A 27,508-nucleotide genomic window follows, 5' to 3' on the forward strand; every position below is an offset into this window, starting at 1 on the left:
ATAAATAATCTTCCAAACTCTGTCATGATAAAAGGATGAGAGAAATGGTATCTGTTGCAAAATAGCTAGACGTTCCAGACTTTTGGAATGGCCAAGCTGTCCTGAGTTTCTCTAGTTCTTCTCATATAGCTTGATTTTCAGAATGATCTTGCAGTGCTCTTTGAGAGTGAAAGTAAGTAAAGCTTGTTATGGCTAACCAGTAAAATTGCTCCTTTGCATTAAACCTCCAAAGCCGTGAATTCCAGATGGATCTAAGAGTGTTAGAATAAATCTATTATATATGCTAAGAGTATGTTTAATTCATTTCACTCTTGGAAAGATCTGCATATAATATTTTCCTTCTCAGTTAAGTGATTCTGTAGCAGTTGGTGGCATTTAAAACTGAGATTTGCAGTTCAGTAGTCTTTACAAAGCATCTTGAAATATCATGTAATGGTTCCAGGAAATGTCTGTTAGTTGTGTTAAATACCCCACTTATTATGAAAGCTAGGTGCAGTGGTTGCTGTTCTTATTGATCACCTAGCATGTTTGCAGTGCCTTGATATCACTAAGCAGCTGGGTTAGCTGATAAAAAAAAAATCTGCTACTAGGAAAACTGTTGTCTTTAGACAGGCACTTATCATAACCTTGGGGACAAAATGGTTGAAGTATCCAGACCTTTGCTCTGAGCACAGCTGGACATTTGACATTTTTGCCTTGAAAAATGAGCTGGCAGCTTAAATTCTGAATGGTGGGTTAGGCAGCTGGAATCTGTTGAAGGAGTAAACTTACAGAAGACCTTGAGGGCATGACCTTGCACTGAATATACTTGGTATTCCTTTATTTTTAAGGACTTGGTTAACTCTAGAAGTGCATTTGTCCTAGTGAAGGCCCCTCAGTCTTGCCTGCTAGTGTCCCTTAAGGATGGTACAAGAGTTGAGACAGAGGACTCTGAAAGACATATGTCATATAAGAAAGAAGAGAGGAGCAAAGCTGAGGTGACAGACCCTGCACAGTGCTACATACAGACTCTCTCTATGAGAGAGGAGATAGAAAGTAAAGCTTCAGAAGAACAAACAACTGCTGTGCAGGCAAAAGCAGCATCATTAAATGATTGCCTCCCTCCACATGATACCTGGAGAATGTCACCGGCTTTTTATAGTATTTTATTTAATAATTAAATAATATACAAATACAATATTTACAGTATTTTATATTATTTTAAAAATATTTCATTATAAATATTACATGTATAAATGTAGGATCCTAGAATGTTATCTCTGAATACAGAATCCCTACAGTGATAACCAGAGCTGGCTTCACAGGCGCTGGTCTTGCTAAAGCTGCATGATGCTATTCAGTCTTGATAGTAGTAACTCTGCTCATGATCTTGTCTTGTAAACTTGTTTACTTTGTACAAAGGTATGTCAGTCACTGTTATTCTGTTCATATGTCATATTAAGTGCAATTAGGTATACCATCAGCTTACTTTATATTACAGAGTCACAGAATGGTTGGGGTTGGATGGGACAACATCTGAATGATAAAATATAGCTTGTTTTCTACAGTAACTGATTTAAGGATAATACTTATGTAATTATATTTGACATGACTTTTCAGTATTGCTACTGAAATGTGGAGTGGGACTTGACTCCATGAATGAGAAGCTTCAGTTGCTTCTAATGTTAGGGTGAAATGCAAATAAGTGTCACTAATTTTGTCTTATTATTAAATAGGTTTAAGTGGAAATCCAGCAGATATAGAAAGGAGAGAAGCAGTTTTTGGGAAGAACTTTATACCTCCTAAAAAGCCAAAAACATTTCTTCAGTTAGTATGGGAAGCACTACAGGACGTTACACTAATTATATTAGAAATTGCAGCTGTAGTATCCTTGGGCCTTTCTTTTTACCAGCCTCCAGGAGGAAATGAATCATGTAAGTAAACTTTTTATGAACTATGTATCTACCTGTATTATACTACTGACTTTTCCTGGTACAACATGCCTATACTGTAAATCTGATGGGAGATAGTAAGTCAGTGGAAAAGCAGCTTATTGTTTGTTATTGAGAGAACATGACTAAAACTCTAGCTTGCCTTAAAAGGACAAAATGAGATTTTCCCTGGTCATGGTCTGGTATGACACTGACTAAAATAATGCCAAAGGTCAAGTGCAAGAAGCGGGAACAAGGACTTGTCTTAGATCCAGTCATGTTTTTGTGCAAGTGTCTTTTTTCAGCTCTGCTTCAAATATTTATGCATTTTAGAATTTGCGATCATGTGATTTCTTTGGGAAGCGAGCAAGTCTTTTACTTGATTTTGAATATGACAGTGGTAACTTTCCAATTTAAGAAATGAAGCTATATTTATACTTCTAAATGGAAGATGAAGCGATCTGGCCTTAATTGAACTCAATTTTTGCAGTCATAACTGGCTTGTTAAGATAAAGTGGGAAATGTTGAGAAAACAGAAGGTGGTTAACTAATTGTCTAGTCTGGCATTTTCATGTTATCCTTTAACAAGATAATAAGGACAAGTAACTTTCTACATCAACTTTTTGTGTGTTCAGATAAACAGAGATGTAAATTTTAGGTGGTTTAACTTCCTTGAGATGCTCTAGCTTTCAGGTTCTTTAGCTTCTAAATCTAAACTTGCAAAGAAGGCTAGCATGGAAAATGTTTAGCAACTAGTAGTAGTTTCTTCGGTTTGACAAAACTTTTCTGTTGTTGTCGAAATAACTATCTGCGTGAACTTTCTTAAATCTAAAACCTGTTTTCTACAGTATGTGGATCAGTAAATGTTGGTGAAGAAGAGGAGGAATCTGAAGCAGGTTGGATTGAAGGAGCAGCAATCCTCCTATCTGTAGTTTGTGTGGTATTAGTAACAGCTTTCAATGACTGGAGTAAAGAGAAACAATTTCGGGGATTGCAGAGCCGTATTGAACAAGAACAGAAATTCACAGTCATCAGAGGTGGCCAAGTCATCCAAATACCAGTAGCTGACATAATTGTTGGAGATATTGCACAAGTGAAATATGGTAAACATATTTTTAAAGTTGAACTTTCTTTTATTTTTGAAAAAGGAACTGCAGTCAACATACCCAGTGATCTCTCGTAGGTGATCTTTTACCGGCTGATGGTGTACTCATTCAAGGAAATGACCTCAAAATCGATGAAAGCTCACTGACTGGAGAATCTGATCACGTTAAGAAGTCTCTGGACAGAGATCCCATGCTGCTGTCAGGTGTGTAACTTTTGACAATTCTTGAAGAAAGTGGTTTGCTTGTGGGGTTAAACTGGTTATTTACAATTTTGAGGTTAAAATCTGCCAAACTGGACCTGAGCTAGGCTGACTCCTAAAAATATCCAAAAACAGTGCAACTAGTACAAAACTTTGTCAAAGTGAGCAGACTTTTAAAACTGACAACATTTTATGTAGTTGCTTATGGTTTTATTTTCCTGATAGTTTTGGCATTGGAAGCTCCAGGGGAACACAGTGGTATCTAAACAAATCTTATGGTTTTGTCAATGTGAAGTCAGAGAACTCATTTCCTTTGTGCTCTGCCATATAACTGTTTAAGTCTCAGTGGAAAACCTGATTCAATCTTTCAGGTACACATGTGATGGAAGGCTCTGGAAGAATGGTAGTCACTGCTGTAGGTGTGAACTCTCAGACTGGAATCATTTTTACCTTGCTTGGGGCTGGAGGAGATGAAGAGGAGAAGGAGAAAGAAAAAGAGAAGAAGGACAAGAAAAGTAGGCACAATATTCTTAAATCACTGGGGAGGGGGGGGTTGAACTCCTGAATGTTACTGAATAAAAACATGTTCTAATCATCTGAAGCCAGAAATCTTTTTTATAAACTTCATACTTTCAGTAAGTTTCACAGAAAAAAAAAAAATCCAAAACCTCAGGTCCAGTTACCTGAGAGTACACCACTACTACTAACTCTTGTCACATGGATTCTTTAATTAAACTTCAGATCTTCATTGATCAATTAGAGACTGGAAAGTTTATAACTCCTAACCAGCCATACCATGTATAAATTGTTAAAGTGTCATCCTGTGTAACTTCAGAATACATTCATGTCTAATAGCAAACAGGTTATTACCAGTAGCTCAACCTGATAAGTATCTAGTTCTGCTTTTGACAGACAGAAAATGTCTCATATAGGAAGCTTTCCTATGACACTTGAAGAGAAAAAGCTTGTATCATTGGTACTGCTGAGTTTGTGGATATCTTAAACATATGTAAAACTTTATTTTGATAAAGGTGAGCAGACATCTTCTTCAGAGAGAGACACAAGACAAATCCCTACTGGCACTTTTCTGTAAACTTCTTTTAGAGGGATAAGGGGCTTGTAACCCAAAGCATTTTGGAGTGCTTCTGCGAAGTGTGAAATGAGCTGTCTTTCTTATTTTGAAGGGCTTGCTCAGTAGCTAGAATTATAAGGTCACTTAACTAAGCCTTTATCCTGAGAATCAAAACTAAGGAATGTTAACCAGTCATGTTTTGATACTAGCTCTCACAAGGCATGTCAGCACTGAGCTTCACCAAAGCAAAAATTTTTATAGAAACTGTTGTGAAGTCGACTGCATGGGACTGAGTGTGAGGATTCTTGGCAGAAAAATGTAATTTTTTGTCAGAGGAATATGAAACAGGAGTGGAAAGCTGTAAATGGAAAGCCATACAGAAATGTGTTTAGGAATCCTGGTGCCTTCAAACTAAAGAGGCAATTGTTGAAAAGCGTGCTTTGTGCGGCAACTAGGATTGAACTGTACTTGTTGTCTGTTTGTCCTAATCCACAAATACTTAGTAGTTTCTTCAGAAGTAAGTTCCAAGAATTGTTACAAGACTTGAAAGTTCAAAATTAGTTTCAAGCTCAAATGTGGTAACAAAGAGTAAAAGTTGACCTGCAACACTTACAGGGATTAGTGTGAAACAGTGTCCATCCTTTGCTCTTTCTGTTACAGAGGAAGGATAACGAAGCAAGCAACAGCACCAGCTGCTATAGGAGATACAGAGAAGATTATAGCTTTTGTTAATATTCTGCCAGTGTGTATTATTTTATAAGCAGAAGTCTTTCTGGCAAGTCGTATTTTGGTATATCCTAGGGCATGAACGCCTGTGGGTTATTTGTCTTCCAAGACAGACAGCTTCCTCTTTCCTTTAAGTTAGGTGCCTGATAAGATTCTCCTTGGTAAAACTCAGGTTAAACTAAATTAGCTTCTCTGTGACTGTTAAGAAGATTAAAGTGGCTATTTTTAGTTGGCTGTGGATGGCTTCATTCAGGCCAACAGCAAATGTATGTGCAAGGAGTTAGAAGTAACTGAAGTGTAGAACTTTGCTCTCGTAAGAGGGAAAGAAGAAGTACTAAATTAGGAAACAATGATGAGTTCTTAAGAAGCCTGAGGTGGCATCTTCTGGAGAAGGTGAACATGTTGGGGTTTTTTTTCATTCCTCAGCTGTATTGAGGATGCCTGGAGGGGGAAATCCTGTGCATAGAAGTCAGACTGTGTCTACAGTAATAAGGCAGTGGAGGTATTAAATGTCATGCCAGACAGGCTGCTTCACAATTTGATTTTCTTCTACTTGAGTACTCTCATACATTTCAGTCTGCTTAAACTAAGGCTGAATATTTAACAAATTACCAGTGAGACTGAAAAATTCTGGGTTTTGTTCTAAGACCATCAATTTTGTGTTTTCATTTTAGGCTATTGCAAATAGTAATCATAACCCTTGCTTTCTCTATTTAGGAGAAAAGTTTGTCACTTCTCAAGGTAGTACCTAAACCTTTTTACTCAAAAATCCAAATAAAAATAGGTAGGGTGACCCCCTGACCCCAGTAAGCTGCATGTGATGGTCTTGTAGTTACCTTTGAAGTTTCACTCATTAATTTCTTTCATTATTTCACTGTCCTTCTTTATGATCTCTTGTTGAACTCAATTTCTGAACAGAGGTAGGAGCTGTATTTTGTTATGAACTTGAACTATTCTCTTAGCGGTGTTATACTGGTATGTTGCCAACAGATTATGTTCATGCTTGCGTAAATAGGGTTAGCATAGATCCAGTAATCCAGTGATGTACATCCATTAAGCTTTGGTGTGGATTTATAAATATTTTATACTACAGTAGCTTCTGCAATGTTGTACAAAAGCAATAATTCTGGAAGTGAGATCCTACAGTTCGTTTACAGTAGCAGTCAGATATAGTTGCCAAGGGCCGGAAGAAGAGAGAGCAAGACTGAGGCCACCAGAATCACTTTAATGTCACCAATTTCTTTCCTAAGAAAATATTTAAGCAAGCCTTTTAAAAGCTTTCCTCACAAGTAATGCATGTCTGTATCAGTAATTTGTGCAAACGTAATTATGGTAGCATAACACTGGAGCAATCTTGTATGGGAAAAGTAAAGTCCAAAAGACTGACACGAGCTGTCTCTGAGAGCTGACTTATGCTTTTCAAGCCTCAGTTATGTCAGCCCTCTGTCTCCAGTTTGTTCTACACTGTCTTTTAAAAAGATGCAGTTCCTTGTTTCAGCATATGGTAATGTAAGAGCTGAAATGAACTCTGCACAGCAAATTTAAAACACAACTTGTTCCCCTCTCTGACAGGTAAAAAGCAAGATGGAGCTGTTGAAAACCGAAACAAAGGTAAATGCAGGTTCTCTGATCCTTTCTTGTAAGTTCCTTTTTTTCTCGAAGTGTATGTAACGAATGCATACTTTCCTATGAAAAAGCATATTGAATACTTAGATCCAAAGTGCTTATGCTAAACATGGCATAAGTGAATCTGCCCAAAACAAATGTTTAAATGAACTTGGTAGTCTCAACATAGCTAGTAAACTTCACCAATGACTTTCAAGCTGCCTTGTTGAGGTGAGTTGCTTGGCTGGCTGTCAGATGCCCACCCAGCTGCTTGCTCACTCCCTCTCCTCAGCAAGATGGGGCAGAAAATAGGAGGAGAAGCTTGTGGGTTCTTCACAGGCAGAACAGACTCAATGTGCAGAAGATTAATTTATTGCCAAATAAAATGGAGTGGGATGGTGAGAAACAAAATTAACTAAAAACATCTTCCCCCCATTTACTCCTTCCAGGCTTAACTTCACTCCCAACTGCTCTATTTTCTCCCTCCAAGGAGTGCAGGGGGAAGGGGAACAGGGTTTTTGGTCAGTTTGTGACACTTGTCTATGCTGTTCCTTCATCCTCATGCTCTTTAGTGTTCCATCATGAGGTCCCGCCCATGGGATACAGTCTTTCATTAACTTCTCCAATGTGAGCCTGTCCCGCATGGTACAGTCCTTCAGGAACAGATTGCACAAGTGTGGGTCTCCCACATGGGCCACAGCTCCTGCTAGGACCCTGCTCTGACACAGGCCCTTGACAGGCTGCAGCTTCCTTTAGGGCACATCTGACTGCTGTGGCATGGAGTCCTCTGTGGGCTGCAGTGTGGATCTCTGCTCCTCTGTGGTTCCCAGTGGGCTGCAGGGGGACAACCTGCCCCACCATGGTCTTATCCACAGGCTACAGCTCCCCTGCTCCCAGCACCTGGGCACCTACACCCAATACACTTGTTTTAACATTCACATGTAGTGTGGCATCTCTGGACACAAGGTACTGCACAGTACTGGTGTTTAGCGGTGCCTGGTGTTGTGAAGCTTTTGAAGTATCATTGTTTTGTGAGACTCCTCAATGGCTAAATTTTATTTGATCTTCTAGCTAAAGCTCAGGACGGTGCAGCCATGGAAATGCAGCCACTGAAGAGTGAGGATGGTGGGGATGGAGATGAGAAAGACAAGAAGAGAGCAAACTTGCCAAAGAAAGAGAAGTCGGTTCTTCAAGGGAAACTCACAAAGCTCGCAGTTCAGATTGGCAAAGCAGGTATGATGTATCAGTACCTTCCTTATGTTGATGTCTTACATTTGAATAAAGTTGGAACACGCATAGTTTGTGAGGGGATAACTTAAGTAGTTAGCCTTGAGTGGTTTGATTAGTTTAAGTGCCAAATTCCAATGCATGCAAGTATGCCATCGTCCCCGAGCGTGCTGATGACTTCTCAGATTGTCATGTGGATGACTTTTATTTTTCCTTGATATGAATATATTCAGACTTTAGAGTGTCAGCTCCTGGGAGAGAAAATTCCAACTTCATAACATTGGACAACTGTTACGAAAGATGTTTTTAGATAAGGTATGGCATTTAGTGATGTACCTAAAGAACTATGAATTTAATGAAGTCTGAAAGATGTGGTAGGGTCAACCAGGTTATCTATGGTACTTCCAGAGACTTAGGAGTTTCCGCTTAATATATGCCTTGCTGATACATAACATTATTATTGACTTTCTACTATCCTTTGGCTTCCGTTACTCTTCTCTCAGCTAGGATTCAGCTGTCTTGTGAAAACATTTGATAAAATGTTACTTCTTGAAAGTAGACTAAAACAACAATGAAGTTCAGTGTAAATTTTAGGGTATATTTTCTAGTATATAGAGCTTTAATTCAAATATCTCAGGATTTATTTAGGTCCATGTAGAACTGTTGAAATATTTAGGCTAGAAGGAACTTCTAGAAGTCCTGTAGCCCAGCCCACAGTTCAAAAGGGGCCAACTTCATAAGACAGTTATGGTGTTAAGGACAACGCAGTTAAACTTTTAGCTTTAGCACTCCATAGTTATGTATAGCAATGTTAAGTTTTCAGAGAAACTTGTACTAACAAATGTTGAATAAAGCTTCCATGGTATGTGAAATATTGTTATTATCCAGCAGTTCTTTTACATCTTTCATAAGTAAGAGCTCTTGTTTTCCTTTATGCACCTTTTGACCTGCTGTAATTCCCCACATGCCCTTAATTGCTCATCTGCTTCATATATGTGTTTTTCTGTCCTGTTGCTTTGGGACAGTGTACATGCTGAAGCTTTTTTCTGTAAAGAGCTGACACTTCAGTGACTTCTGTTCCTTTATTCCAGGCAGCTCCATTTACCTTCACTGTTTTCATGCGGTGCCTTAACTGTGCTGCTCGGCTTGCTAACAGGAGTTCTGATTTTTCTTCCCAGTTACTCCCAGTTCACTGAACACTGAGCTTAGTTGCCGTATTTAATCCCACCTTCAGCAGGAAGCAGGGTACAGACTGTCAGCAGCTTTCTCTACTGAATAAATCAGCAGTACAGTCACTGAAGGCCTGCTGAATTATTTTGGTTCTTATTCTGCTTAGCCAATTGACTTTATGTATTGGTCTTTGCTCTTCATAATTAGATCTACACTTTTCAATTAAATGGGAGGGAAAAAAAATATTTTAGAAGTTTCTAGGTGAAATACATGAGGAAATACTTGCATTGGAAGTTGGAACACCTTTGAGCATGACCCAAATGTTTCCTGACTTGCTTGTTTAAAATCTTAATTATAAACTAACTTCTATAAAGGGAGAAGTCTTTTCACTTGGCTTATCCACAGTCTGTATTGCCACACATTTGAGATAATTTCTGAAAGCTGTTTGTTCTCTTTTTCACAAGGTTTGTTGATGTCTGCAATCACAGTCATTATCCTTGTGTTATATTTTGTAATTGATACCTTTTGGGTTCAGAAGAGACCTTGGCTTGCTGAATGTACACCCATTTATATTCAGTATTTTGTGAAGTTCTTCATTATTGGAGTTACAGTCTTGGTGGTGGCAGTACCAGAAGGTCTTCCACTTGCAGTCACTATATCTCTGGCTTACTCTGTTAAGGTAAGTGGACAGATGTGGAACAGATTTTAAAGGTAGGCGGGTGTATTCATCAGGTGTAAAATCTCAGTTTTTGGGATATGCTGCGTCACATAGATGTAACAGACTGGGGAGAAGCATTTCTTGTTTCCCTGAACTGCACAAGAAATCTGCTGCAGCATTTTTCTTAACTGCTGAATACACACTAACATGAACAGGGAGCAGTGACAGCCTGTTGTCACCAAGTAAAGATGAATGGGTTTAGCTCATAACATTGTAGCATTTACTTATAATAAATAGACATGTTAGATTTTTTTAAATAACAAACTCTTCCGTAAACCTGAACTTCTACCTAACTGAAGTGTTAAGCAACTACTACCTTTTGTAGGTAGGTTTCCAGACAAGTTCTTCTTGAGGACTGAATGTAGAACATGTAGCTTTCTATTTATTATACAGCATGTTTTTCAACTCATGCTCTATATTCTCTTAATTTCTTATTGCTTCACAATGCTGGGACTGGTTATATATCTGAAAATCTAACTGTAAAGACAATGGATGTTTAGGCTGTGTTCTAAAACTTAGTAACTTACAGCACTAACTAGTAGTGGCCTTAGTGTTGTATCATTTTAAGTTGCTCTGCCTCTTTAAAGTTAAAATACTATCCAAACCTGTTAAATAAAGAATTTAAAGTGATATTTTGACGTATGAAACTTGTGTAGTACTCACTGTCTTAGTTCAAATATTACAGTTCATGTTTTATTTGATTCTAAGTCTGACTCTAGCATCTTTGAAATATATATCATCTGATGTTTGGGTGAGTCTGTCACATAGTTTACTTGATCTTTCTTGTAAGCAGAAAGACTTTTTTAGTGTTGTATCTAGTAAAGCTCAATCTGTACCTCTCCTGTTTCTAAATATCATAAACTATTTGCTTATAACAGTCTGAACAGCATCGGTGTGACATGCAGATACAGGAGGTTAAGACTGTATTTATGAACCTTGTTCAAAATTAAGTTTACTGTGACATAATAGACTTAAAAGAATTCCTGCAGAATGTGGCAACTACAAATTCCTCTTCTGTAAGTTGCCAGATAACTTAAAGTCTGAGTGTCTTCTGAAACTGATGTGTAAGACAGGACACCCTAAATGTGAATTTCTGAAATATGAAGTAATGGTCATAGATAGCTGTTGACTGCTTTTATTTTCTTAGAAAATGATGAAAGATAATAACTTGGTGAGACATCTGGATGCATGTGAAACAATGGGCAATGCAACAGCTATTTGCTCAGATAAAACGGGAACATTGACCATGAACAGAATGACAGTGGTCCAAGCCTACATCAATGAAAAACATTATAAAAAAATTCCAGAACCAGAAGCTATTCCAGAGAAAACTATGGCTTACCTTGTGACAGGAATTTCTGTTAATTGTGCTTATACTTCCAAAATACTGGTAAGTAGATTTCTTCATTCTAATCAAGGTAACTAAACAACTTCTGCAAAAGATGCAAATCTTCTGGTGGCCACATGGTAGGCAGTTAAGTGTAAGTTTGTGGCAAAATGCAGTGTAAGGTATTCCGTACCTGCAGTAAATTGTTCAACTGTTCAATTGAGACTAAAATTCAAAAATAGCTTATTTCAGTTAGAACTGATAATACAAGTTTTGAACTGATAATTCAAAGATACAATCTCAGGAAGATAACTTCCTTTAAGTTCACAATTGTGCCTAAATTTGTTTTTGTAAGTGGGGCTGTTTACCTTACTTGAATAACATCTTGGCTCGATTTGAGTACTACTTCAAAGTAAATACGTAAAAGTTTGGTTGGACTCACTGCTGGATGTCCATGTCTCTTCTACTCAGACCTAGACATCTGAAACTGCACATTAAAGTGAACGTTTTGAAAGTGTGAGTATTTAGTAGAGCCAAAGCCAAGATCTTGCAGCTCTGAGTAGCAAGAATGGATCACCAATTTACAATCAATATAGTTCAGGTCTAGCTGCTTGAGGCATCTCAGGCTGAGAAATTGCTTCTGCCTTTTTTGCTACAAAATATTTTGTAATGTTATAGCTATATAACCTCAGAAATATCTTGAAATATTGTACTTATAGCACTACTATGTGCATATTCCGCATTGCTGACATAAGAAACTTGCTCTGCTATTAACAGGTTGGAAACTTGTTTCTGAACTCTTTTCAGATAAATAGGCCATGGCCTGGAAAACGGAACTTGTAGTGAGACTTAAGAAGATTAAAGACTTAGCTTGTTCAGTAGAAGGCTAACAGGTGATGTGATTGTAGTCTAAGTCATTGAGGAAGAGTTATTACAGGAGAGGATACTTTAATTTTGCAGAAATGATGCAATTTAGCTTGCTTAAATCAGTTTAAGTAAACTTATCTGCACTTCCAAAATGCAAAATAATTATTCAGGGATTACACTCAATTGATTAGGTAGACATTTCAAGCAATGGAAAATGCGTTTTTAGAAATGTCATGTGGGGATTCGATACAAACTTAATGAGCGATATTTGGGTCTGAGAAAGGGACTGAAAAATCCTAAACTGGTACAGAAGAAGTCACTTACAAAAGCCAGCGGTATGACTTTGGCTCGTGGCTCACAGGAATTTGTAGACTCATCATTGCAAAAGTAAAAATTCCCCATCTCAGAGCTAAGCTTGCTCTTAGCTTCCTTGTTTTCTAGATGCTTTACTTCAGTGATTCATACATTAACCTTCTAATCAGTGAAGGTTCTTGTTCTTCTTGCAGCCTCCTGAAAAAGAAGGTGGCCTACCCCGTCATGTTGGAAATAAAACTGAATGTGCCTTGCTGGGATTGCTCTTGGATTTAAAACGTGATTATCAGGACGTAAGAAATGAGATACCAGAAGAGGATTTGTACAAAGTGTACACCTTCAACTCTGTTAGAAAATCTATGAGTACTGTGTTAAAAAACTCTGATGGCAGTTTCCGGATATTCAGTAAAGGTGCCTCTGAGATAGTTCTCAAAAAGTAAGAAAAACTACTATTGTCATTCAGCACTTAAATTTGGCTAAATGCTGTGATAGGTGAGGAGACTGAAATGCTAAACATACTTGTGCCATAGTCTGTGAAATATTTCTGTCACCCTATTGACAAACAAATGCTGCAGTCCTATATATACCCTTGTGATTGCAGCCAGCTTCCCAGCTTGTCTACCTCAATTGTTTGGCTTTCTACTGTAAGACGGGCAGTTAGCATTTCAGTTACTTTAATTCTCACACCTCAGCCCGACCCCCAGAAAAAGAGCTGGTTGTGATTAATTTTAACTTGTGAACTTTGCTCTGATACAGGAAAGCATTTGATCTGTTCTCTAGTTAAACTGTTTTTATTTTAGATGTGGTTGGACAAAATACTCACTCATCTTCCAGTAAAGTCCCAACAGCTGATATGCCTAAATTCCAGGAAGGGCTTGTGCTTTTTAAAAGTGATTACTTTTTACTCTAAAAGACTGTGCAAGTTGGTGTCTAAGTTGATCATTTTAACAGGAGATTGAACTTGACCAATTGAGAAACTTGAGGGTTTTTAATGTGAGAAAGCAAAATACTTCCTTATCCATGAGATTAGATTATTAGTGAGAGCTTAGTCCTCGCTGGGACAAACCTCTAGGTGTGAAGAAAGCTCTGGTAACTCCTCACTAGGTGAGAAGTCAAACATGTATGCATCATGTTCCCCAGGAACACCAGTTGTAACCAATCTGGTTTTGGTTCCAACATCACCCTATTTCTAGTCTCAGCAGCATATACATTTTTGCTTGCTACTAGCCCCCCAACTCAGTATCTAGGAAAATACTAGTGCACTAAAGAAAAATTATTAAATCTCCCTTCTCCTCAACTTAGTGCTGACAACAAAAGGTCAATTTTTAAAGGACTCTTGTTCCTTTTGATACAGACCTTAAATATACGTGGGAATTTTTTCACAGCCAGTTTTTAAGCCAAGTCTCATAGATGAATATATTTGAATTACTTCTACTTTCAGAAGTGTTTTGTACCTACTATGTTATTGAGCAGTTGAACTGTAGAAGTTTCCAGAACTCACTTAGCTCATTGGAACTCATTTTAACTCATATGGTCCACTTGGCTTCATAACTGAGATAAGAAAATATATAATAAGGACATTCAACAAAGAACAAGAAAACCTAGACTGATTTGGATCCTACTGGAATAGTTGTAATTCCAAGACTGTTTGAGAGTATGCACCAACTAGGAAAAAGTCTTATGATAAGCCACTTTCTCTACCCGCTACCTGTGCAGTGCCATAAAATTAATCTCAGAGCTTGTAACCTGGTTTGTCAATTGTGTTGCTCATTCCTTATTATACTGTGTATGACTATTCTCGGGCATTGAAAGATTAAACATTAATATTTATAAGATGCAAATGAGTCACTAACAAGTGTAGAAGTCAGTGCCCATTCTGAACTTGATTTTTTCAAAAAAGTCATAAATTATATTTTTTCAGAGCCACGTTATTACTGATTTGTAAAACAAGTGCTTATAGCATTGTTTTGTGGCAAAACTTTGCTAAGGATGCAGATGAACCTAATATTTGGTAGTGTTATATTCATGGCATTAATATTGGTAAAGTACGTATGCTGTCTGTGAAAGCAGTGGCATCCTTGGGATGAAGGAGCACAACTAAAAGAGCATGTGTTCAAGTGCCAGAGTACATAGTGATGAATCTAATCTCTTACACAAACAGTTAAATAAGATTTAAGTAGTTGTTTGCAATTTAATACTTCATATTAAGGACTCTATGCCAGGTGCTCTCTGGATTCTCTGTACTTGGAGTGGGTGCTGGAGGAGAGCAAACCTGAACAGTTTTAAGGACAGCAGTACCAGAGTTTGCTTTTAGTGTTGCAAGTTGAGTACAGAGCCGTTCTATGTTCTGGAAGCATGCTGTACTTCTGAGACTTGTGTAACTGTTAACAAGGAGGGATTCTTTTGTTGAACTTGAAACTGGATTGACTGACTCAACCAGTGTAGACACCAGTCCATTTAATACAATGGAGAAATGAGATACTTCTGGGAGGTAACTAATGTTCCTGTTCTAAATTCATTAGACATTATTTTCATCCTAGGATGACTGACTTAGTTAACTTTCTACAGCTGGTAGAAGGCGTGTGGACATTACCTTAGAGATGCTGCTACTGGCTTTTTTGTGTGTATGTGAGTCTAGTGAAAATAAAGCTTGTGAAAACTTAATGGAATTGACTAATAAGCCATTGAATGTGCTGAACTCTGGTTAAAATTTGGTAACTCTTTAAACTTTCCTTTTCAGGTGCTTCAAAATACTGAGTGCTAATGGAGAACCAAAGGTATTTAGACCTAGGGACCGCGATGATATAGTGAAAACTGTAATTGAGCCAATGGCTTCTGAAGGGCTCAGAACCATCTGCCTGGCATTCAGAGACTTCCCAGCAGGGGAACCCGAGCCAGAATGGGACAATGAAAATGATATTGTTACTGGTCTGACGTGCATTGCTGTTGTTGGGATTGAAGATCCTGTGAGACCTGAGGTAGTGTCACTGACTGAACTGCAGTGATTCTGTTACAATGGATCTGTATTCATGTTTTTTGTCATGCAGAGAGTATAAGAAAATGAATTGCTATTGTATGCCTTAAGCATAGTTGATAAATTAAAATCTAATTTTATTGGCGGGAAAGTTAATGGAGCTTTAAAAGCAGATTAAAATTCTTAATGTTACTTATGCTGTGTTATTGGAGCTCTGTACGAAGTAATGACTTAAAGCGCTTACTGTGCAGGGTCCCAGCAGATGGAATAACTTGTGTTTATTTTTTTTTTCACCGCTTGGGATATTAGGAGTATTGTTTAGGATAATAGTACCCATTGTGCTTTTTGACAGCTTCTTATGGGGAATAATGGAGAGGGGGGTTTTTCACCTAAGAACTGAGGTAAGGAGTCTGGCTTGTGGTTGAGGTCTAAGGAGGGCAGTATTTTTCAATAGTGAAAGCTTTTATGCCACATGTAAGTGGAACTCCAGTCTCATCTGAACTATCATCACTTCACAGTAAGAGTCATGGGTGAAGTATTGGAGTGTGAGTTGTAGTTTATTTCATATCATCATAAATGAAAAGCCAGTACTTCCATACCTTTGAGTACTACAGCCTAGTATGTCATGAGGGCTTTTGTGGTATTTTGGAATACTGCAGTACTTGAAAAATGAAGAGGGGAAGGAAGGCACATGACATAATAACAGCGACAAAGCCCCTCTGCCAAAATGGACATTTTTGTCTTTTTCAGGAAAATAATTATGGTAAGCTACTTAATTTTTTTGAATGTTCCATAACAACAGTCTTGATTTTAAAATAAGAGTTATCCTTTCACTTACATGTCTAGATTTATTCAGCTAATGTACAGTGTCTGAGCCCCTGTGAATCTTTTCTTACAGGTACCCGATGCAATAAAAAAATGTCAACGTGCAGGCATAACTGTACGTATGGTGACTGGCGATAACATTAACACTGCTCGTGCTATTGCATTAAAATGTGGTATTCTGAATCCTGGTGAAGATTTCCTGTGTTTAGAGGGCAAAGACTTTAACAGGAGAATACGCAATGAAAAAGGAGAGGTAAGCACACTACCATGTAAAGTAGCTCAGCAGATATTTCAAGTGTCCTAACTGTGAAATATAACCAATGTTCCTTTTGCAGATAGAGCAAGAGAGAATAGATAAAATTTGGCCAAAGCTTCGTGTTCTTGCAAGATCTTCTCCCACTGACAAACACACTCTAGTAAAAGGTAACTAAAAACTATCTGAGCTTCTAAGTAAAGCTAGATTTTTTTTTTGTTCCTACTTCTAGAAAAAACTCTAGGATTGAGCAGTGGAAAGTGCCTATGAGGGTGTCTTGATTTACCAACTGTATTTTTTTCTCTGCTTGAGAAATTGAGCCAACTACAACTATCTGTTGTGACTTTTTTTTTTTATGATTCTGAGGAAGACAAAACTGGGATTCTCTTTCAGGTTTAATTTGCGCTGTGTTGTCAATTTTGAACAGTAACATCAAGATGTCATTTTGTTTTAGGTATAATTGACAGCACTGTCTTTGAACAGAGGCAAGTTGTAGCAGTAACTGGTGACGGTACTAATGATGGTCCAGCTCTGAAGAAGGCAGATGTTGGATTTGCTATGGTATGATTTTTTTTTTTTAAATCTTCAGTATTTTGGAAATCTATTTTGATAAAATAGCCTATCAAATCTCTTAAAAGAAGATAAAACAATGTTGCTTATTTCATGAGCCTAATATACAACTAAGTTAATGGATTCAACATTTCTACCCTTAATACTAGTTACTTTTTCCTCCTTCCTCAGTCTTCCAAATTAACCATGTTTTTATTTGATGGAAAATGCCCTTGTGGCATTTGCCATTGAATAAAACTTAAAAACTGGAGATCCCCGGTCACTTGCAGATCAAAACCTTTTTACACGAAGGCTTGTTGCAAAATGTAGGAGCAAAATTACTAATACTGAAGGTTTCTCAAATGAGATTTGTTTAACATACGGCAAAATGACTTCAGGTGGTAAATAGCATAGTATGTTGACTTTCAGTAAAGCTTATACACAGTATGGAATGAGCTTATTCATCTCTTTTCCATGAATTATGCATAGGAATAGGGAGACTGTAAGGCGAAGACTGCCAGTTGATGTTTAATATGGCTTTTGAAGCTATACTAAGAGACATTTCTAATGAAACTGAAGTAAGAGCATTTTATGGCAATCTAGGATCTGCATTTGTATGGATGGTTCCTTAGATTACTTGGCTTTTTCAATTTAAATTCTCAAACACTCTTTTAAATAGTAGTCAAACTAAGCCTTGCACAGAACCCATGAATATTAACTGCTGGGGGCAGAACTTCTTAGCCTAGATTTACCTTGCATTAAGGACTAATTTATTACAGGCTCTAAAACAAACTTTTCTTCAAGTGTTAACACTAGATATGCTCATGACTTAATAGGTTTCAGCTTGCTTCTGTCTCTTTCAAAACACTGTAAGATAGATTCCTCAAGCTTCCTCTTGCCTCAAGATTCCTCCTCAGTCTTGAGCTGAAAAGCTACAGTTTGGTACTAGTAGGTCACTTTAGCCTTTAAAAATTCATTATTGAGTATTTGAAGGAAAAAATAAGACCATATTCTTCCTATACCACACGCAGATGCACTGACTCAGATGCTAATCTTGAAGAAAAAAAAAAAAAAACAAACAAGAAGAGCTTTCATGTCATTTTCAAGGAGCATTTTGCAAAAGCATAACTTACAAATTTGACAGCTACACATGAAATGTTCTCTAGACTGCAACAGTCTTGTTTTAATGAGTATCTGTTTTCTGCTATTGGATCACTGCTGTAGTTGGCACTGTCAGGTGGATTTATTTTCATCTCCCATCTCCCATAACTTAAATGTTTCCTGCAGTTGCCATCTATGTACATCTGTGTAAGGAACTAGTTTCTATAACTGTTTATCTAAATAGCACTTAAAATATACCATCTACTGCATGATATTCAAAGATACCCTTTAAAGTGAACACATAGCTGTGCAGGTGACTCATTTCCTTGGCAAAATAATGGATCAAGAATAAGGATCATTAAATTTGCTATTGAGTTTGTGGGTGTGAAATGCCAAAAGCAAGATAAATATCCTTGAAGTAGGTATTACATAGAACTTGCTGTTTAGATATGTTAGGAGACTCCAGGCACTTAAAATTTAAGAATGATGTTGCATATTCTAGTGTTTAATGTCAATGCTCCTCTGCAAAAGGTTTTTGGTAATGTGTATCATTTTGCTGCGTTGTGGAGACATGTATTGTACTACTGCTGGAATCCATATAGTAAACTCATTAGGACATAGACTAAACTGTAGTACTGCACCATCTGGTGGCCTTAAATTTGAACAGGGTTCAGTAACACTTCTTTAGGAGAAACTTAAACAGTGTCTTTTTCATCAACTTGAGGATTTTTGTTATTAAGGTCTGTCTTTTAAAGACGTTACCTTTTTTCGTTTACATTTTCCCATACTTGAGAGGAACTTGCAAGCAGAACTTGATTCAGCAGAACTTTAGGTGCTTACATTAAAATAGTCTTTCAGACATGGTGCATCAAAGAGAATGCTGACTGAGAATATAATAATATATTCTATTAGTGTAATATATATAGTAATAATATATTCTATTAGTGCATCCTGTTATATTTCATAGTGGTTTTATTTTTCTTCCAGGGAATTGCTGGAACAGATGTCGCGAAAGAAGCTTCTGATATTATCCTTACAGACGACAACTTCACAAGTATTGTTAAAGCAGTTATGTGGGGACGAAACGTGTATGACAGCATCTCCAAATTTCTTCAGTTCCAGCTTACTGTCAATGTAGTAGCAGTAATTGTTGCTTTTACAGGAGCATGCATAACACAAGTACGTACGGTGGATTGTTTCAGCTTATAAAGGCTGAAAATGTCTTGACTCTTGAATTCAAACTTTCAGTTAAACACTAGCCTGAAGAACATAATGTTCTTCAGAACATGTCCATGTTGTGTAATAAATGCCTTTAACAGCTGCAATTTGTTCACTTATATTGGAGGGTTTATGTATCTATCTTTATAGGATTCTCCGCTTAAAGCTGTGCAGATGCTGTGGGTAAATCTCATAATGGACACATTAGCTTCTCTTGCCCTGGCAACAGAACCACCCACTGAAGCTCTTCTGTTGCGAAAGCCTTATGGTAGAAACAAACCTCTGATTTCTCGTACAATGATGAAGAACATTTTGGGTCATGCATTCTACCAGCTCGTAGTGGTCTTCACACTCCTGTTTGCTGGTAAGAATACTGAGGCTTTACAAAGTTATCATAAAAGTTGTACAGAGATGTGCTCTTAAACCTAGTGTTTTACCGTAGTGCATGTGTAAAGACACCAATTAAGCTGCTGATAAATGCCTTTTGTACACAGGTGAGAAAATTTTCGATATCGATAGTGGAAGAAATGCACCTCTGCATGCTCCTCCTTCAGAGCATTATACTATTGTATTTAATACATTTGTGATGATGCAACTTTTTAATGAAATTAATGCCCGAAAAATTCATGGTGAAAGAAACGTTTTTGAAGGCATCTTTAACAATGCTATCTTCTGTTCTATTGTTCTGGGGACATTTGTTGTGCAGGTAAGTAACTTCTTGGAGGGTGCGGGGGGGGAAATGCACTTAGTATATTGAAGTACTTGCTCACCTTGTAAATGCTGATCAGGTAGTGCCAGGCATTTCATTCCTGCAATGTGTAAAACCTTCAGTGTCAAACATGCTATAAACCACTTAGAAGTGGTGCTTGACAGGGTTTTTGGGAAAGACCTCTTAGAAATTGGCCAAACTGGAATGTAGAAGTACTTGTATTTAACTTTTGAATTTTCCGGTCCTTCAATTTGATCTTTGCTAGTATTTTGACAAAAAGTTAAGAAGTTGTATGTTCCTCCCACTAGTCAGAATTCTTAATATCTGCCTGTGCATCTGAACAAAACCCCATTTACACAACTATAAAAAAGTTACAACTCCTGGTATCTTCTTAATGAGATTAGGACATGAATAAGCTTTAGGAACTTAAGTATCAGTTTTTATCTTTCTGATGCAGAAATTGGTTATCTGTATAGATGCTGGTTTAGGTGTTATTTTCATGTGAAAAACACTGATGTCTATGGACCTTCTGTTGGTGCATCTAAACAGATCTGTAAAAGCCAGTTAGTTAACTCAGTATACGCGAACCAATTAAATAGCATTATCTGAAATCGATTTGGTTAACACACTGGTGTTGAAACACCAGGTCAAAACTGAGTCTAAAGAAAATAGTTGACAAGAAATAGTTTCACCTTTTAAATGACCTTAACTTTTAATTCATCAGAAAAAATAACCAAAAAATCGGTAAACTGCTACTTTTTTTTTCATTTTGACTTAAGTTATTTTGAACTTGAGATGTAACCCATGCCTTAAGCTTCTCCTTCGACTTGGGATTCCATGAAGCTGACTGAATTCATAGCGGTTTAAACAATGCAAATGTATGTACCTCTGCCGCACATGAAGTTAGTTCACTTATTGTCCCAGGTTTAGGGCTTTTTAGATGACACTTTTTCAGAAGCTGCTCTTATTTTTAGGGTTGCAAATGCAGCATACTGACTGTTATTGTGCAACAAAGCCAAATATGTAGAAATTACTCCTGACTGCAACTGTGTTCCCTTTATAAACTTCACAGACTGAATGCCTTCCCAAATAAGTAACTCCTGAGTTGTTGTCTCAGTGTTTTATTCTGTGTTAATAAAAGAAGATACTCTTGGGCTTTTCAGCTGTCAGGTGTCCTACTTAATGGTCAATACTATCTCCTTTTCATGCCTGCCCTGCTACTTGAATTGTTGATTCTCCAGGGCAGACTTTCATGCATTTAATTCCTATGCAGAGGGATACCTTGCTCATTAGGGCCTGTACAGCTTGTCATAATGGGTAAGTCAATAGGAGCTCATTTAATTTAGCTTTTGAGATCTCTGTCCCCTCCTCCCAGGCCTTGCTACATAGATGTCATACTGTGATGATTTCAAGTCTGACATTTAACTCTTGACAGGATACGTAGTAATATTCTGTTGAATTATTTCTGAAATACTTCATGTCTTGTGGATCTATGACTTGTGTTAATAGAAGTTTATTAATCAGCTTGGTCCTGGGATGGGTGTTCATATGATAAATAATAACTGTAAATTTGTAGCATTGAATTCATACTATAATTCTGAAATGAAGGGAAAGAAATGCAAGCAAAGAGAAGTAGTCATTAGGTTTTTCTGAGTGTGACCTGAAGAAAAAATAAATGGGTAGTTCTTGAAATACTGAAAAGCATAAGAGGATGGCTTAGCTTTGGAAACTTTCTCAAACTGCTGAGACAGTGGAAGTGTATGCTTAATAAGATGGAAAATACTATGTCCTAATGCAGAGTTGTCTGTAGTGATCTTGAAGCATTAGGGTATTTTCTAGTAACAGGTCTCTGGTAGGTGTTGTGTAATGATGTTGCTCTTCACAGATAATTATTGTGCAGTTTGGTGGGAAGCCTTTCAGTTGCTCAGAACTCTCGATTGAACAGTGGCTGTGGTCCATTTTCCTGGGCATGGGAACACTACTCTGGGGCCAGGTAAACTGACTTTTTCAAAATGCCAAATATCCATCCATAGTAGAATACATGGAAAATGCAATTACACTATCTTAAACGTTCAGATCTTTCAAGTGGACTATATGAATATGTGGAGATGAACAGTATATACCAATTAAAATAGACTAGTTCAATAGCTAGAAGTTCTTAGTTGGATATTCCTTCCGCTGACTTGGTCAATCAGTTACATTTTTTAACTAGATGCTATGGCTGGTTTATGTTAAGTAACTTTTAACTAGAAACCCCTGTAGCTAAATATGGACTTATATCTTTAGCCAGATAAGTACTGGAAGAAGCTCTGTAAGAATACAGATGCCATTAACATGTTAATGTTGAAGATTATTTAACTTAGTGTTGAATGGTTTTCTTGAAAAATCAGAATTGTTAAACTTGCTAGTATTTGGTTGATTTAAAAACTTCCTGGAGTAGCAAGAAATACAGCAAAGCTCAGAACTATTTTTCTCTTTAATCTTCATTTGCATAATTATGAAATAATTGGAAACTTCTCCCACCTATTAAGCTGTTGCATTTTGATTTGTATTTCTTTTTCCTCCCTTAGGGTTTCATTACTATTGCATGCACAACAGTGCTTGTAAGCAGCAAGCTTATTTACATGAAACTTTAGAGCTATGGAGTTTTCCATTATTTAATGACATAGTTGTCTAAACTTTTCATACCACATGCAGAGTTTTCCGTTACAGTTTCTTTCCTTCCATTTTGTGAAGGACACTTCGGCTTTAAATACAAAATTGGTAGGGTGAATTTTAGTTGCAAATGCATACATAGATGCATATTCCTAAAGTGGGTATAAGCTTTTTAATAAGGATCTGTGGAAAATTAATTATTAAAAAAATCAAATAGAGTCACTCTGAGGTTTAAAAGTAGCCTAGAAGAGAACTGAGATGGCTCATAATACCTTTGACCCAAAGTGTCTTGCAAGGGCAAAGCTTGCCTGCTGCAGTTTGTGCTGCTCTAGCATCTCATTAAAGTCAAAGAGCTTTTGACTTTCTGAGAACAGCAGAAACTGAAGTGTGATCTGGGAGCATTCATAGTAGCAATTTCAGCATGAAGGGCTGTTTATCTTGCTTTTGGAGCAGTCTTTTTCCTCTGCAGCTGCTGAAACTATTCTAGGTTTGTGATGATCAAGGAAAGCAGCCTTGGAACTGATCTGGTTCTGCTAGACGGGACGTATCAAAAGATTACTCCCCTTAACTACCTAGTTCAACAGAATAGCCCTGAAGGTGGGGGTGAAAAGGACAACTGGAACAACCATACGTAGCTTTTGTTTCATTTAAGATAGATGAACTAAGTAGTAAAGTAACAACTTGGAATAAGGGTTTTGGAAACATCACTCACTTTGCAAACGGATTGATACCTCCCAGGTCACAAAAGAATGCGTGTCTGTTCTGTATTTCTGAATTAAATGTGGCTACTTTAATTAAATGATGTAGTTCTCACTTGAGGTAAAAAATCATGCTTATCAAACTGTTGGAGCTCCGAAAGCTCTAGATACAAGCACAGTCTACGGAATTAATGGCTCTTGCAGATTCAGTACTGCTCCTTCCTGGCATAGTCAAGTAAAGTTAAAGGGGAATTCTTTGTCCCTCGTAAGGATGCTTTGTTTCCTAGGTTTGTAGTCCAAGTGTAATTTCACACCTCAGCTGAGGTGATAAGGATATTCACAGTTTTGCAGCTATTCAGCTGGAGTGATTGCCCTGCATTAATGCACTCATCCCGCTTACATAATTTGTTTTTTCAACTTTGCTAATTGTATGCAGGATATTATGTTAAGCCTTAAGTCTAATATTACACTTATTATTAAAAAAATCCTGATTCATATTTTTCATTCACTGTTAGTTGATTTCAACAATTCCAACCAGCCGTCTGAAATTCCTTAAAGAAGCTGGTCATGGAACACAAAAAGAAGAGATTCCTGAAGAAGAACTAGCAGAGGATGTAGAGGAGATCGATCATGCTGAGAGAGAATTGCGTCGTGGTCAGATCTTGTGGTTTAGGGGACTAAACAGGATACAAACTCAGGTATGGTCTTGAAAAAGGTAGGGCGCTGTGGGTGTTATGAGGGAAATATCTCTTCTCCATCTCCAGTCCTTTGACTAAGCTGGCATTTCTAGCTGGTGTGACTGAGACTGTCAAAAGGGGGTGCGGATGGATGTGTAATCCCACAGGGTCCTCTGTTTTCTTCAGCTCTAAATGCAACTCTTGCCTGTGTATCTGCTCTATGAAAAAAAGTGCCTTTTTTCTTTACTTTTTGTGTGTTATAGATGAGATGGTCCTTTCTCTTGTTCTCTCTCTCTCTCTCTCTTGCTGAGCAAGCTGTCACAATCTCTGATTCCTTGCAGATGGATGTAGTGAATGCTTTCCAGAGTGGAAGTACCATTCAGGGGGCTCTAAGGCGGCAACCCTCCATCGCCAGCCAGCACCATGATGTAACAAATATTTCTACCCCTACACATGTAGTGTTTTCCTCTACTACTGCTTCTACTACTGTGGGGTGTGAGTGTGTGTTCCTAAAGTGCATGAAATTAACATTTCCTAACTCACGTACCTAACGTTTCTCATTTTCTCCTTAGTACTTAAAATCATCGTTCAGGCTTTTATAGAGCTCTTCCACAAAGTGGAGTCCTCAAGACTTTTTTTTCTTAGAGGGCTGAGAACAGGTGGAACAGTTTCAACAAAAGACTTTAATGTGAAAGCTGTGAGCCTGCACATCTTGTGCCTTCATCCATTTGTGTACAGAGGGATGTTTAAGATAAAATGGGAAAACTGTTGTAAATTTTCGAGTATATGCCTCTTAGGGTGACTTACATTGAATAAATGAATCACCCGTATAATCATGGACCCAGGTCAACAAAAAGACATGCTGCAACATACTGCAACACGAATGATACTTAAGGTACAGAAGCTGATGGGAAAAGCAAATGGTATGCTAAAAATATGAATGTAGTTAGAACATGGACCACTACATGCATTTTCTTTGTAGCTTGTAAGGAACTTCTGAATCATCTGCTTTTGTTGGACCTTTTTTTACTGAATAACACAACTTTCTCAACATCATGATTCAGGTGGTGAAACAAGGCTTCTAAAAGGCATACAAGTCAGAAGAAACATTTAATTAGCTAATATGAAAAGGAAAAAAGGGTTTAAGCATTGGGTGGTGAAAGTTTCAAATCTCAAGGGTTTTTTTTCCTCTCTAGGTTCTTCTGGCAGCAGTTTGCAAGCCATCAGTGAAAGTAAAGTTTGTCTCACCTTAATTCTGCCCTCTTTATATTGTGACTTAAGTGGCATTTTGGTTTCAGCCTTCCTCACTATAGAGGCTAGAGATTTAATTACTCGTGTACGTAGGCTTAAACTCTGGAGCCCGAAGATGCATAACAGTTGTAGTTGAATACTAATAGCAGTATCTATTGTTAAGAGTTTTCTATCTTAATTATATATTACATGTTTAACTTTCTTCTCTAACTTCCTAGGGACTGGTTAAATAAGTGGTTTTTAAAATAACTCTGAAAGGGCTTCTTTCCCCCCCTTGCTTTTTAAACTTTCAGATTACCAGATGGATGAAGACCCTTAATTTCAGGAGCTGTTTTAAATGAAATGTTCTCTCCTGATTTTTTTTTTTTTTTCTTTTTGGCTTGGCCAGAATTCCTGTGTGAGCCTACACAAGTATTCACCTCTGTACTTGTTCTCCATTGGTGAGAAAGGTATTTCCCTACCTTGCAGCAGTATTGAGAAGCTCAGCTCACAAATTTGCATGCCTGAAGAAGATGAAATGAAAAGTACATTTAACAGTAAGGATGCACAGGATTGCATCTCCTAGTTAAAATGCTAATTAGTAACTTGTATCGCTAACTGCACTCAAGAACATTAATTAGACATTCAGTATTCTCTAGAGAGCAACTTCATGCCGTGCTGCCATTTGAGCAGAATCTAATGGGCACTGCAGCATCTTATTGCATCGAATGACCAATGCAGATACAGAGCTACAATAGCAGAGAACAAGTTTTTGATCCTCATTAAGTAGTACAGCTTTCTGCTACACCCTCGAGGAGAACAACTTTTGATAACTAATATGTATTAATGGGAAGCAGATGTGTTATTTCATTATATCTCTCTTTTGGAGCTGTTTGTTGGAAAATAGTTCAGCTGTTCCTATGAAGTGAGGTTGTAACTCTTAAGCAGCCATCTGGCTAGGAGGATTTGGAGTGCTTACTGCATTCCTTGCTATTCTGGTACAAGAGGAGGAAGACCCGATGACAGTATAAATTACACATAACAAATAGTCTTGTTTGCTCCTCACTTATGCGATTTATTTATAGTTACCTCTCGTGTCTAATTATCTTGAGCAGTTGAAAAGAAAGCCTTCAAAACACTAGATTTTCCCTTTTTAAGTATAACTTAAAATGCTCGTACTCTGATTTTTGCCTTCATGGCTGGACTCTTTAAGGGTCCTGGGTTCATAGGAGTGTCTAGACCATTTGTTTAGTATTCATTCTGGATGGGAACCAAGCCTTTATTGTGGGTATTCTTATCTTCCCATGATAATTAACAGCTGTGTCCTCTTAAGCCAAAAATTGTTTTCCATTACTGCTTATGTTCTAACTTAACATCTGTAAGCAATGAAAAACCAGTCCCATGAGGCAGTCATATTTCATTTTGCCACATAAATCAGTGGCACAGTGGGATGCAACAGGCCAAATAAAGGCATTGCAAACTTTCAGTCTGGCACTGTCACCACTGATTTTCTTGGTAAGTGCCAAGACAGTTTCTGCAGCTTGCTGGACTTTTTAAAAGCTCATGTAACATGCCAACTCCTTAACAGCGTGCTCATTTGTTCTTTTGTATGATGAACAGTAAAAAGTACCAGCTGCTGTTGTAATCTTTCACTTCTCAGGCACATTCACACTATTCCTGTCCTCCCTTTATTGGTGGCTGTGGCCTCCTCCTTGAGTGTATTCCTCCCTTCTGAGATTCCCATGATTAATGGGGCTCAGCTCTGTACCTGTAGTATAAAAATGTGGACTTGATAGCTTTTGAGTAAAATTCTTCGTGTCAAATGCTCTGAAGGGGTAAGGATGGGGGAACAATGCTACTTCTAGAAGTCAAAGAGCATGATCAGGACCTAAGACTTCATCATGTCCAGTGATTCGGTGGTAATAAATTTGATAACACATTCATTTTGGGGAGCCCTTCTCTGTTTACAGCGAGGTTCTTTGGTGTATGGTAGCTGTTTCGAAGTCAGTGCTCTTGATCTGCTTGATCTTCCAGCTTCATTCCTTCACCTGGAAGTCACTTTAATTTTTCTATCAGGGAACGCTATGGGAGCACAAAGTCATGACTTCTCAGCTTAAAACAAGTCATCTTGGATGTGCTTAAAAAACACATTTAAATTGGAGTTAGTGTTTTGTAACAGTACATTCTTGTTTAATACAGAGTTGCTCTGCTTCTTACTATACAACAGGAGCTTTGGGATTGAAACTGCTTAGCTGGAGATTTACTGAGGTTACTTAAAGTGGCGATGTTGAGAATTGAATAGGGTGCTACCAGAAGGGGGAAACTGTATTTTGATGAAAATGTTGGACAAAGGGGTCATTGACTTCTGCCTAACATTAC

General features: G+C 37.6%; 1 protein-coding gene across 4 annotated transcripts in view; it reads left to right on the top strand.

Annotated features, from left to right (window-relative positions):
* Positions 1–27,508, top strand: part of ATP2B1 (ATPase plasma membrane Ca2+ transporting 1) — a 65,305-nt gene that overhangs the window by 35,308 nt on the left and 2,489 nt on the right. For 3 of the 4 annotated variants that reach the window (XM_082053402.1, XM_082053401.1, XM_082053400.1), the window contains exons 3-20: positions 1,716–1,913; positions 2,759–3,013; positions 3,094–3,219; positions 3,588–3,731; positions 6,587–6,625; positions 7,691–7,852; positions 9,481–9,695; positions 10,882–11,124; positions 12,435–12,676; positions 14,981–15,218; positions 16,113–16,292; positions 16,375–16,462; positions 16,747–16,853; positions 18,930–19,121; positions 19,311–19,524; positions 19,655–19,866; positions 21,755–21,862; positions 23,738–23,920. In XM_082053402.1, the coding sequence (XP_081909528.1) occupies positions 1,716–1,913; positions 2,759–3,013; positions 3,094–3,219; positions 3,588–3,731; positions 6,587–6,625; positions 7,691–7,852; positions 9,481–9,695; positions 10,882–11,124; positions 12,435–12,676; positions 14,981–15,218; positions 16,113–16,292; positions 16,375–16,462; positions 16,747–16,853; positions 18,930–19,121; positions 19,311–19,524; positions 19,655–19,866; positions 21,755–21,862; positions 23,738–23,920 (3,146 nt within the window). Of the gene's footprint in view, positions 1–1,715; positions 1,914–2,758; positions 3,014–3,093; positions 3,220–3,587; positions 3,732–6,586; positions 6,626–7,690; positions 7,853–9,480; positions 9,696–10,881; positions 11,125–12,434; positions 12,677–14,980; positions 15,219–16,112; positions 16,293–16,374; positions 16,463–16,746; positions 16,854–18,929; positions 19,122–19,310; positions 19,525–19,654; positions 19,867–21,754; positions 21,863–23,737; positions 23,921–24,162; positions 24,328–27,508 lie in introns of all 4 variants that reach the window. The other variant, XM_082053403.1, reaches the window with a different exon arrangement.

Source organism: Streptopelia decaocto (genome assembly GCF_964273445.1).
Source record: "Streptopelia decaocto genome assembly, chromosome: 1".
Classification (NCBI taxonomy): domain Eukaryota; kingdom Metazoa; phylum Chordata; class Aves; order Columbiformes; family Columbidae; genus Streptopelia; species Streptopelia decaocto.